General features: G+C 47.3%; 1 protein-coding gene across 1 annotated transcript in view; it reads left to right on the top strand.

Annotated features, from left to right (window-relative positions):
* SUPT6H (SPT6 homolog, histone chaperone and transcription elongation factor) overlaps nt 1-13,438 on the top strand; it is a 49,841-nt gene that overhangs the window by 19,842 nt on the left and 16,561 nt on the right. Inside the window, exons 15-21 of the mRNA XM_056864949.1 lie at nt 3,223-3,418; nt 4,365-4,504; nt 4,585-4,702; nt 8,484-8,560; nt 10,617-10,752; nt 11,489-11,626; nt 12,610-12,777. Coding sequence (XP_056720927.1) covers nt 3,223-3,418; nt 4,365-4,504; nt 4,585-4,702; nt 8,484-8,560; nt 10,617-10,752; nt 11,489-11,626; nt 12,610-12,777 — 973 coding nt within the window. The remainder of the gene's footprint in view (nt 1-3,222; nt 3,419-4,364; nt 4,505-4,584; nt 4,703-8,483; nt 8,561-10,616; nt 10,753-11,488; nt 11,627-12,609; nt 12,778-13,438) is intronic.

The raw sequence follows: 13,438 nt of genomic DNA on the forward strand, positions 1-13,438 counted from the left end.
GAAAGTAGATTCCTTTGAAATGTGGTGTAGGAGAGCATTACGGATACCGTGGACTTCCCAAAAAACAAATCAGTGGATTATAGATCAAATCAAGCCTGAACTGCCCCTAAAATGACTAAACTGAGGCTGTTGTACTTTGGTCACATTATGAGAAGACAAGAGTCACTGGAAAAGACAGTCATGCTGGGGAAAGTTGAAGGCAGCAGGAAAAGAGGAAGACCCAACAAGAGATGGATTGACTCTATGAAGGAAGCCACAGCCTTCAATTTGCAAGACCTGAGCAAGGCTGTTAAGGATAGGACATTTTGGAGGACATTGATTCATAGGGTTGCCATGAGTCGGAAGGGACTTGACAGCACTTAACACACACACAGCACCTTTGAGACCAACAAGATTTGGGGGGTATAAGCTTTTAAGAGTCAAAGCTCCCTTTGTCAGATCTGAAAAAGGGAACTTTGACTCTCAAAAGCTTATATCCCCAAAATCTTGTTGGTCTCTAAGGGACTACTGGACTCTGAGTCGAGCTACAGAGCAATTAAATTTTACAAATCTGTTTGTGCTAAGACAGGCTCCAGCTGGAAAGAATCTGCTTTAAACAGCACAGTGTATTTCTTTGGGATCCAGATACTTAAAAACTCTTACCAAACATCACATGTAGAAACATGTTGTGTTAATTAACTTTATTAAGAGTGAACTCTTTTTAATAAGCAAAAAAAAAATAGCAAACATGCTAGCATGAGGACTACACGAGCAGAACCAGAATTTTTTTTTAAATAAAGGAATAAATCAACTGAATAAATAGTAATGAAGTGCCATCAAGTTGCATCTAACTTATGGCAACCCCTCAAAGAGTTTTCTAGGCTAGAGATGAGCAGAGGAGTGTTGCCTGCCTCTATTGCAACTCTGGTGTTCCTTGGTGGTCTCCTATCCAAGTACTAATAAGGGCCGACCTGTTCTGGCCTGGAACTCATCAGAGCTCAAAATCTAATCTAAGCTATTCAGGCTGCTTTATCAACTAGCATATAAAACCATTCACTTCTATAGATGTAAAGAATTCCACTAAATAAAACAAAGTAAAATTCTATGTTTGCATAAATGAAACTAAGTGCATAATATAGTCCAGCATCTTAGAGAATCTCACCTAGCTTCAACTGCTTCCACAGACTTCTGATTGTTTTATTTAATGGAATTCTTTTCAATGAGCTCCTATAAATACAATGTTTATTGGAAAAATCAAAGTAAAATTCTACGTTCACATAAATGAAACTAAGTATATAATATAGTCCGGCGTCTTTGAGAATCTCGCCTAGCTTCAGTTACTTCCACATCCTTCTGATTGATTTTTTTCCAATGAACATTATATTTATAGGAGTTTGTGGAAAAGAACAAAGGGGAAAATAATTCTCAAAATGTACAGGTGTTTCTCCCAACTTTTCCTACTGTTTAATGTCCCCTATCTGTAAAGCAAAATAATTGGAACTAGAGCTGTATGAAGAAGGTGAAGCTTCTAGCAATTACATTGGACTCCTCCTCTATGCTGAAAAAGTTTTGCCGAGGCCATTGCATTTTTAGATAAACAGTTGCTACTTCTTAATGAGGCCATAAAATTGTTATCTTTCTCTAATGAGAGAACATAGGAGCAAACTCATTCAGATTGGCAGTCTTTATTATCCATAGATATGGATAATAAAAACAGTACTAACATGTTATAAAAAACATGAACAAGACGGTTCATAATGATGCTAGGACTAATAATAAAACAGGAACCAGTGGTGTTCCAAAGAAGGCATACTTGGATAAGTGAGCATTTATGTAATCCCATCGTATGGAATTTGGGTGGTTGGTGAAATATTTACAAATATAGATTTTTGACTACTTTATGAACCAAGGTGGAGCTATATTTCCAAGGCCTTTTGAGGATTAACTGCTTATATGTTCCAGTGAATTGAGAAAATGGTAGCCATCTGTTTGGTGCCAACAAGAACATATTCAATTAAAACTACAGAAGAATACATGGATTAATACGCAGCATAATGATAGCACCAGTGACCTCCATGGGCAAAAAAAATTAAATTCTGTCCAAATAGATGCATGGATAAGGACATCCATGGTGTATTATACACAGTTCTCTGGGTGTGCTACAATTAGTGTGCCAACATTTTTCAGTGCCTTTAGTTTTTTTTCTCTTAAATTCTGGCAGTATCAGGGGCAGTACATAATATATTGTCTTTGAATGTTTACAAATAGTATCTCAATAAAAACGAGTTCTACATAAAAACTTTGAATATAACATTTAAGCCACAGTTTTGATTTTTTTTCTAATCACGTATTTCAGGTAAACTTCTTTGCTACTGAAATATAAAATTAACATGGAGTGTACTTCAGTTTTTTGTTTACTAAATGTAAGTCAAAATGAACAGGCTAACTGAGATTACTCTGTATTTAGCACAATGGAGAATGTTCAAACTAAGATTTTTTTCCTGGAAAACCCACACTGCTAGTTCTATTCTCCCATATTTTGGGGGGTGCACCTGTTTTCCCACTGTGTTGTCCTCTGCCATCTAGATTTATATAGCTTGCAACTAGTTTGGGTGTTAGTCCCTTCTGCCTTGTACAAGCGGTTGCCTGAGGTCAACACTATGGGATGCTGGGGTGGTTTGCTGTTGTGGGGGGGAGTTCACCATGTTTGGAAGAGATCCTGCCCCATTTGTTTCAAGGGTAAATTTTCCTGATTGTCATCTTCCACTTCTCCTGCCTTCATTTAGCCAGGGGTGGTAATGGGCACTTCCCAGCTGCATGCCCAAGCCCCCTGAGGGTTATTTATTCATTCATTCATTCTTATATCCTGCCCTTCCTGGCAAAGCTGGGCTTAGGGCGGATCACAACAAAATCGCACAATGAATACAATAAAAATTACAATAAAATTCACACTAAAACAGTTCCTATAATAAATAAAAAACGCCCCCCAAAACATAATCAATAAACGGCATCAGCAATAAATATATAAGTTGGCGCTTCTAGTAGCATATGTGCTGCCGCAGGGCCTGCATACAGTCAGGTCCCCCTACATAATGGTCAGTGATAAATACACAGAACGGGGTGGGAAGGGAGGCCAGCACTGATGGAATACCGCACTTGTCCTCAACCACCGGCCTGGTGGAATAGCTCCGTCTTGCAGGCCCTGTGGAATTCCTTAGTCTGAGCCTCGGCCTTCCCTTTCAGCTACGGCAGCGACCAGACCTATTTTGAAGAGATCAAGCAGTTCTACTACCGGGACGAGTTCAGCCACCAGGTGCAGGAATGGAACCGGCAGCGCACTTTGGCCATTGAGCGGGCGCTTAACCAGTTCCTCTATACTCAGATGGCCAAAGAGCTGAAGAACAAGCTGATGATGGAAGCCAAGGAGTTTGTGATTAAGGTGAGTGACACCTGCAGGAGAAGGGGGGCTAGATGTGAGGGGCAGCTTCCGCCAGGGGTCCGTAGCCCAGGCAGCTTTCCAAGAAGAGCCATGGGGTTCTTGTGCCCTACAATAACTTCTTGCCCCAGGATGTGGTGATGGCTGCCAACTTGGAAGGCTTTAAGAGGGAAGTGGACATGTGCATGGAGGAGAAGGGTATTCATGGCTACTAGTAAAAATGGATACTAGTCATGATGCTTACCTATTCTCTCTAGGATCAGAGGAGCATGCCAAAGATATTAGTTGCTTTGGAACACAGGCAGGATAATGCTGCTGCAGTTGTCTTGTTTGTGGGCTTCCTAGAGGCACCTGGTTGGCCACTGTGTGAACAGACTGCTGGACTTGGTGGGCGTTGGTCTGATCCAGCATGGCCTTTCTTATGTTCTGTTATGCCCTGCTACCTGTCCCCCATTTACTATTTCTTCTCTGCCAACCACACCCCTTCAGATCTTTGAAAACAAGAATCTCATATTCAGGGTTGAGCCATGTAAAGCGGATACATGCTGACTCGTTGGATGTTATTTGGGCAACTCTGATTACAGAGTCGGGTGCTGGACATAGTCTTACGGGTGCTTCCCACACGCTGAATAACGCACCTCCAATCCACCTTGCAACTGGATTTTACTGTGTGAACCAGCAAAATCCACCTGCAAATGATTGCTGAAGTGGATAGAAAGCGCATTATGCAGTGTTTGTGAAAGAATACATAGGTTCAATCCCCGGCATCTCTTTTTAAAGGGACCAGACAAGCAAGGTGATGTGAAAGACCTCTGCCTGAGACCCTGGAGAGCCGCTGCCGGTCTGAGTAGACATTACTGACTTTGATGGACCGAGGGTCTGGTTCAGTATAAGGCAGCTTCATGTGTTCATGTGTCTTCCCCCCCCCTTTCCCGCCCCCGTCGGCTAGGCTTGCAGCCGGAAGCTGAACAACTGGCTGAAGGTGGCCCCGTATCGCCCCGACCAGCAGGTGGAGGAGGACGACGACTTCATGGACGACAACCAGAGCAAAGGCATCCGGGTGCTGGGCATCGCGTTCTCCTCAGCAAGGTACTGGCTGGGAGGTGGTGCCGGGTTCAGAGCACTCTCACTGCTCCCTCTGTCCCAACACAGTGGCTCTTCTTTTTCAGAGACCACCCGGTGTTCTGTGCCCTCGTGAACGGGGAAGGGGAGGTCACGGACTTCCTGCGGCTTCCGCACTTCACCAAGCGGAGGAACGCCTGGAGGGAAGAAGAGAGGGAGAAGAAAGTGAGTGGAGGGGCAGGGAAGGGGCGGGACATGCCGTGACAGCTGTTGGTGGGAATCTCTGTCTGTCTCACAGAGGAAGGCATCTGGGGGTTGGATCCAGCGAGTTGTCTTCAGAAGGCATTGGTGCCTGCAGATCTTTCCAGACCTCCCCGTGTGGGCCCCTCGAGAAAGCTGATTACCAGGGTTCTGGGGTATGTGGAATAACAGCGACACTCTTGTAAAAGTTGAAACAGCTCAGAAACCAACTCCCAAGTATGCAGTGCCAGAAGGGGAGTGGTACCTGGAACATACATATCTACATAAAGTACCCCTGATACACTGGCAGACGAGCGAAACAGAGGCTTGAGCACAAAACATCATGGTCTGCCGATATAAATATGTTGCTTGGCAACAGGAGCAAAATCAGAAAGTCAAGATTTTCCTGTACGGCAGCAACAGACTTCTGATGAAGCTAATGCAATTAGCGAAACAAGGATCAGATTCACGAAACCTTGTGAACTTGCATAGATTGTTTTGTTGCAGCTTGTATAGATTGTTTTGTGGCATAACTTGAATAATCTGTTGGAAAATCACATTTTTGGAAATCACATTTTTTAAAAAATTACATAAACCGTTATATTTGGCGTTATCAGCGGCACTTTATGTATATTTGTCTAAGAACCAACTCCGGCAGCTTTATGGGAAGAATTAGGGAGAATTAAGAAGTCATAGGAGAGCCTCTGAACGACGCTGCTGTTCCGTCCGCTGTCTTGGGGAACAATCTAATAGCGGCACAAGTTGTGGGGCTGCGGGGAGAAGGAGGGGGCTGAACCTGCTCTTCTGTGCTGATGGAAGAGGCAGCGAGAGGGATTTTATCCCTTTCTCCCTCCTTCCTGCAGTCTGCTGACCTGCGTAGCTGTTATTCCGCATGGCTCCCATGACCCTGAGAATCCACTTTCTGGGGCTCAGGAGGGACTGCTGCCAGGAGGGAAAAAGCAGGAAAGATCCATGATCCAACCTTGCAATTCCTCTGTCAGTTATAGGGGTTTGCAAACTTTTTTTGGGGGGGGGGAGTCACCTGACCAGTTTTCTTCGTGCCTCCACTGAAGAAGCCAGGCTGCTCTCCTAGTTTTGTCCACAGCCTGGTCTCTTGTTCTTCCTTCCTTCATCAGTGTCCTTTATGTGGAACACCCTTTCCCATTGCAGAGCTTACAAGTCCACTTGAGCTTGGTCCTGTCCTCTGCTGTCGAAATGACTACACCCTTTGCTCCACACAGCCCTTGGCTCCCAGTTCCCCCTTAGCTCTTTAGAGCCGTCTTCTTCTCTGAAAGAGCTCTAAGAGAGCTGTGACTAGCCCAAGGTCAGCCAGCTGGCTTCGTGTGTAGGAGTGGGGAAACAAATCCAGTTCACCAGATTAGCCTCCACCGCTCATGTGGAGGAGTGGGGAATCAAAACTGGTTCTCCAAATCAGAGTCCACTGCTCCAAACCACTGCTGATAACCACAACACTACACTGGCTCTCCAGCTCAGAGAAACGACTCCCTCTCTCAGCAGGCATCTCATTTGGGTGGGAAACAGAGCTGCACAGAACTGCCATTATGAGTCACAGTGAGTCTGCCCCATCCCCAATAACAGGCAAGAGGCTTTTTGTATCCAGATTTCTATCAATGGCTCATATTTAAAAGCCTTTTAAAAAAAGTTCTGGGGATGGGAAAGAATGTAAAACTTAAGCACACTGGTAATGCAGTTGACCTCTGATTCCTCTGGCCGTCGGAGGGGCAGATCAAAGTTTCTGACACTCAAGGAGGGACCGAAAGCCTTCCTTGGAGTACTTTGGCGGGGGCTGGCGCATCCCTGTGCCAGCCTTGGAGGGAGGGCCAAGCGCTTGAAGAAGGAGAGACTTCACTGTCCCGCGCCAACAGACTCCGCGTCCAGCCTTCCAAGTTGAAGCAGAGCCCTAAAGGAGGGAGGGGGGAGCCAAGAAAGATCCTGGCAAAGAATGAATCTGTGAGTTGTGATGGTTCTGGCAAAGATGTGCTCCGGGAAGGCGTCGCTTTTCCCACGGGGAGCCTTCCATTTTACATTGTTCAAAGTTGAGGGTTTCTCTTCCTTGTTAATGGACACGATTCCTGTGCGGCGGGTCCCAGCATTTTTCACAGGCTCTATAGGACCAAATTAAGAGCCCCGTGGCGCAGAGTGTTAAGCTGCAGTACTGCAGTCAAAAGCTCTGCTCACGACCTGAGTTCGATCCCGACAGAAGTTGGTTTCAGGTAGCTGGCTCAAGGTTGACTCAGCCTTCCATCCTTCCGAGGTCGGTGAAATGAGTACCCAGCTTGCTGGGGGTAAAGGGAAGATGACTGGGGAAGGCACTGGCAAACCACCTCGCAAACAAAGTCTGCCTTGGAAACGTCGGGATGTGACGTCACCCCATGGGTCAGGAATGACCCGGTCTTGCACAGGGGACTTTTACCTTTACTTAATAGGACCAAAAGTTCCAAGTTTTTTTCCCCCTGCCTCTTTTTCCCCCTGAACTGTTTGTAAGTACAGTTAAAGAAAAGCGGGCTGGTCCAGGCTCTGTAAAGGGCCTTGCAGGTACAGCCAAGATGTTTGACTCCTTCACTAATCCAGCAATGGGTTCCCCTGTCCTGGCTTAGTTTAAGGTTGCTGTTGTTCCTTTTGTCAGCTCCCTTGCCTAGAAGACAACCACACAGGTTTAAGCAAAACCACCCTCAGTGGAGGGTGGAGAAACTGCTCGTGAGCGCATAAAGCTGCCTTATACTGAATCAGACCCTTGGTCCATCCAAGTCAGCATTTGTCTACTCAGACTGGCAGCAGCTTTCCAGGGTCTCAGGCAGTCATTTTTCTTACCACCTACCACCCGATTCTTTTAACTGGAGATGCTGGGAATTGAACCAGGGGCCTTCTGCGTGCCAAGCAGATGCTCAACCACGGAGCCACAGCCCCTCCCCTTGACCAACCAGCCAGTTAATGTTCACCCAGAGGCCAGTGGCTGTCCTTCTGTCAGAGGTACCTCCCTTGGCACTTCCTTGCCCAAGCATCATTGGCTGCTCTGCCACCTAAAGCACCTCCCACCAAACCAGCATTGTTGGGGGGGGAGGCAGCACACAGTTTGTTCACAACGAAGTCCTTCCTCTGGTTACAGACTTCCGTACTGAGAGGGGGAGTCCTTGCTGACTCCAAGAAGGGCCTCCTTCCCCTCTTCTTCCTTCTGGATGTCATTGGTCTTTGCAGATCTGGCCTCCTTTCCTTTTATTTCAAGCTTATCTGACCAAAGATCTTGAGCGCAGCATGCATAAGATAAAAACAAAATGTACAACATTGTAGTGTGTGTGGTAAGTGCCGTCAAGTCGCTTCCGACTCATGGTGACCCGGTAAATGAAAGTCCTCCGAAAGGTCCTATCTTTGACAGCCTTGCTCAGATCTTGCAAATTGAGGGCTGTGGCTTCCTTTATTGAGTCAGTCCATCTCTTGTTGGATCTTCCTGTTGTAGAATGTTAAAATATTATAGACAATATAACTTTAAAATCTTAGGGTTCATAAATCATTTTTTAAATTACAGGTACAGCAGTAAAATGAATAACTTTCTAAGCAAAGGTATAAGCAGTACGTTAATATCTCTGTTTAATGCATAATTTAACTTTATCTTGCCTCCAGTGGTAAGTGGGTGGGAGGGATGGTCGGTTTCAGGAAGGCACCATCCATCCAAAGAGGAACTTTGGCAGGAAGACCCAATGTTGTGTTAAGCATTCTCTCTGTAAAAGGAGCCCTTTCTCTGTTCTAGGCCCAGGATATTGAATCACTGAAGAAGTTCCTGCTTAGCAAGAAACCCCATGTGGTGACGATTGCAGGAGAGAACAGGTGAGAGATGCCGAGCTCCATCTTGGCTGCTGTCATCTCTGTTGATGCCATCCATCTCTGAAGTATGATTGGCCCAAAAGTGTGCTTTGCATGTTGCGCTTGGCTGGCACACTCGGAAAACATGCTTCCATTTGAATGAACTTGCCTCAAGCTGTGTTGAATCTTTGGGAGCCCATGTCCCCCAAATCTCCTTTATGTTGAGCAGTGCTGCCCCAGATTGGAAGAAGTCAAGGTTCACGGTGGGCTGTTGCAAAATTATCATTTTTAATTCCGTATCAGAAAAGGACATTATTATTGTTTTCCTTAAATATTAGGAGTATTGTTATCCTTCTAGAAAGTCATTCTGGAAATAACGGAAAAATACTTCCTGCATTACTCTTCCCAGCTGTGATAATGATATTTTTGCAACAAAAAAAAACCCAACCAAAACCCTGAGGCAATAAGAGTGGGCAGGGAGGAGAGAGAAAGGGCCCCTGGCTGCCAGGTGTTCAGTAGCACACCTACCTTTGAGACTTCAAAGGCCACTACTTTCAATGGTGAGGCCTTTGAATGCCAGAGGCCAGGTCTAACCCCCCCCCCCCAGTGGAATGGCTGTTTAAAGAGCCATTGTGCCCCAGACCAGCTGTGAGCAGCAAAAAAGGCTTCCCAACCTGATTCTGAATATTTCTGACAATTATTGGGAGAAAAATATCAGAATGAGGAAAGCCTTTTGTGATATCGGATATTGCCAGTCCAGTCTGATACAGGAAATATTGGATGGTTGTATTGGGCCGGCAATGTCCAGTTGAACCCCCCCTAGTCAAGACCATATGCCTCAGAGTCCCCGGAAAAGGGAACATTCCCCAATTCTAAAACTGCTGGAAGGAAAAGGGAGACAAACTAGATGAGAAGGGAGCCCAGTATTCTGGCTAACTTGGAACCTCCTGGCCAAGTGTCTATACAGTAGCCCATTTCCTCTGCCCAACCAACCATGCTCCTCTTGTCCACCTTGCTACCGAGACGCCTATCCTTTCTTATGGTTCCCTGCATTGAGTTTCTTTTTTTAAACATACATTTTTTATTTTCCTGCATTGAGTTTCTTGTCTATCACTGCTGCCTTCAGTTCCCTGCTGGCCAGAAGATCCAGACCCACCTCCGTGTTCTTTACTAAGTCAAATCAGTCCTCTCTTGCCCGTGCAGACACGGTGAATCTGGATTGGATAACCATTCCCTTCCGGGGTCTGACATGAAACGCTGAATTTGATGGGAGTGGGATCAAGGGGATGGGGGAGCAGGTCAGTGGGGTCGGTGCAAATGACGGCTGCCTCCAGCACGCACTGCCTCAGGAGTAGTGAATTCTTAAGGAGAAGAGTTGGTTCTGTATGCCGACTATCTACCACTTAAGGAAGAATCAAACAGGCTTACAATCCCCATCCCCTTTCCACAACAGACACCCTGTGTGGTGGGTGGGGCTGCGAGAGCCCTAAGAGAGCTGTGACTAGCCCAAGGTTACCCAGCTGGCTGTGTAGGGGTGGGGAATCAAACCCGTTTCACCAGATTAGCATCCGCTGCTCATGTGTAGGAGTGGATAATTGAACCCAGTACTCTAGATTAGAGTCTGCCGCTCCAAACCACCGCTTTTAACCACTACACCACCACTCCCCCCCAAAAAAAAGGTTCAGGTTGTCTCTTTCAAAATAGTGCCAGGCTGCCTCTTGCACTGGGATACCGAACTGGTCTCATGCAGTAGTTATGACCCTCACCCCCAAGGCGACTGGTATAGCAATAGAGTATGGGGAGGAAAGAGAAAGTAGCCCCCTCGCTTTGGCTTTGTGGGACAGGAGGTGAGAGAGCTTTTGCTTTGTTGGCTGGTGAGTCAAGCCAAATTGTGCAGAACCTTGCATGTGGCCACCTGCGCTGAGCTTTGATGCCACGTGTGCCCTCTGGGTGAAGTGACGCCAAATCCTCCACCACCCTGTACTGGCGGTAGGTGGCAGAGGATACAGTGTTGAGTGGCATTTTCCCAACTGTGCCCTGCCTTTCTCTCCCCCTCCCCGCCATCCCCTGCTGTTTTCAGGGATGCCCAGATGCTGATGGAGGACGTGAAGCGCATTGTCCACGAACTGGAGCAGGGACAGCAGCTTTCCTCCATCGGGGTGGAGCTGGTGGACAACGAACTGGCGACGCTCTACATGAACAGCAAGAAGTCAGAGGTAGCGCCTTGATGCTGTACCCATGCCACCTGCGGTCATATCTCCCTTCCTCTTCCGGAGATGTGGGTGGGATTGGCTTCCCCATTTGTCAATCTTTAGCTGAGCAGATGGGAGTTTATACATTCTGCGGCTTCCTGGTTTGTGTTGACAAAGCTAGCTTGGGCCCGTCACCCACCCTTCAGTTAGTCACAGTTTAGTTTCGAGTGTTCTCTGATCTGCCAAGAGCGGGCGCTGGTGGAAGGGGGCTCAATGGGTGCTCCATATATTCCTCTACCAGTTAATTCAGAAAGAACAGAAGAGGAGGTTGAGGGGGGACAGGATTGCTCTCTTTGAGTATTTGAAGGGCTGTCACTTAGAGGAGGGCAGGGAGCTGTTCCTGTTGGCAGCAGAAGATAGGACTCACAATAATGGGTTTAAATTGCAGGCAGAAAGGTGGATATTAGGAAAAAACTTTTTACAGTAAGAGTCGTTCAACAGTGGAATTAGCTGCCTGGGGAGGTGGTGAGCTCCCCCTGTCTTGGCAGTCTTTAAGCAGAGGCTGGACAAACACTTGTCAGGGATGCTCTAGGCTGATCTTGCATTGAGCAGGGGGTTGGACTACATGGCCTGAATGGCCCCTTCCAACTCTATGATTCTACGAACAAGCTAAGCCTGGGCATCTGCCAGAAAGTAAGTGGAAGGCATCAGTGCCAAGGAAGGGATCTCCTGTGCTGACTCCACTTTTGGCCCCCTGCAGAATGAATTCCGGGACTACCCCCCTGTCCTACGCCAAGCCGTCTCCCTCGCTCGACGCATACAGGATCCACTGGTCGAGTTTGCCCAGGTTTGCAGCTCGGATGAGGACATCCTGTGTCTCAAGCTCCACCCTTTGCAGGTAATCTCGCTCTGTTGAGGAAAAAAAGGGCTGTTTTTAATCCTGCGCTCGCGCAGTGTTTAATCGATCTCGTCAGATTTCATAAGCTAAGCAGGGTCAACCCTGGCAAGTATTTGGATGGGCGACCTCCAAGGAATGCCAGGGTTGTGACACGGAGGTGCCGTGGCTCAGTGGTAGAGCATCTGCTTGGCATGCAGAAGGTCCCAGGTTCAATCCCCGGTATCTCCAGTTAAAGGGACCAGGCAAGCAGGTGATGTGAAAGACCTCCACCTGAGACCCCGGAGAGCCGCTGCCGGTCTGAGTAGTAAATACTGACTTGATGGATCAAGGGTCTGATTCAGTATAAGGCAGCTTCATGTGATCAGGTAAGCAATGGCAAACCACCCCTGAACATCTCTTGCCTTGAAAACCCTACGGTTCGCCATAAGTCAGCTGTGACTTGACGGCAAAAAAAAAAAAAGTTCCAATAGGATGTGGAAAGCAGTTTATCTAAGGCAGAATTTGGATTAACTGGATGCAGATGTTGGGATCGGGGAGGTAGAGAGGTTTGTAGGGGCAGGGAAGGAAGGAGAAGGGTTGTTTCTTTTCTCTAAACTAAATATATCCCAGGATCTGTGATCAAGCCCACCTGTCTGAAGCCTGTTCCTGCTGGGATGATCTCCTGGCAATCATGCCCTGAGTTCTATGGTGGCCAGAAAAACTGGATATAAGTGCAGCTTAGATGCATTATGGACTGCGACAGGGCAGGAAACAGTGTATCCCCACCCCCCGTATGAAATCTCCCAGCTCTATGCTCTTTCTAGCTCAGAGCTCTCCCTTTCTGCTGCCTTGCAATCCTTTGCATTCCTGGCGTGTGTGTATTGGAACATTTTCCCAAAGGAACTTTGGCCCTGTGTGGGGGCCAGTTGGAAGGGGCTACTCCTGAGCAAGCCCAGCCTGCCTTGCGCAGCTCAGTACATAACCGCCGTTCTGCACTTGGCCAGGAGCACGTTGTGAAAGAGGACCTGCTGAATGCCTTGTACTGCGAGTTCATCAACCGCGTGAACGAAGTGGGAGTGGATGTCAACCGAGCCATCGCCCACCCACACAGCCAGGCCCTCCTTCAGTACGTCTGTGGACTGGGGCCACGCAAGGGCACTCACCTGCTGAAGGTAAACCTCTTCCCAGTGCTACCGTCCTTGGCCAGAGACAAGGGGGACTGTTCCTAGAGGATGCCTCCAAAAGACTCCGGCAGCACCTCATGAGCAGCTTGTAAATGCAAGAGCATGCAACTGGCCCAGAGCCATTCATAGAGCATCTGGTGTTTAAACCGGAATGCACTTCGGTTATTTTGCAAAACCAGCCACTTGGAGTGGCCGATCGCCCGACTGACTGATATCTATCCTGATGCACCCTGCTTTTGTTTATGTGCTGGATGCGTGGCAATTAAGTCATGATTTTGGGGAAAGGGAACCCTTCTGCCCTTTTTATCCTAAGCAGTTTATACTTATGTCTCCAGCCACTTTGAGCCAGTACCTTTCTTAACACGCCCCCCCAAGTATCTTTGTGTGAACAAAGATTCTTTCCACAATAAGAAAAATAAGACTCACTGAAGTCTGCAAGCAGAATCAAGTTACCATCACAGTCAGTGTGCCTTGGCCCTGCAGTAGATAGAGAAGTTAGTATCTGCTGAATGCACTCTCTCTCGATGCATACAGGGTGGAGTAGGGGTTAAGAGCAGTGGACTCTAATCCGGAGAACTGGATTTGATTCCCCACTCCTCCACATGAGCAGCGGAGGCTAATCTAGTGAACCAGGTTGGTTTCCCCACTC

This window comes from Euleptes europaea, chromosome 19, assembly GCF_029931775.1.
Source record: "Euleptes europaea isolate rEulEur1 chromosome 19, rEulEur1.hap1, whole genome shotgun sequence".
Taxonomy (NCBI): Eukaryota; Metazoa; Chordata; class Lepidosauria; order Squamata; family Sphaerodactylidae; genus Euleptes; species Euleptes europaea.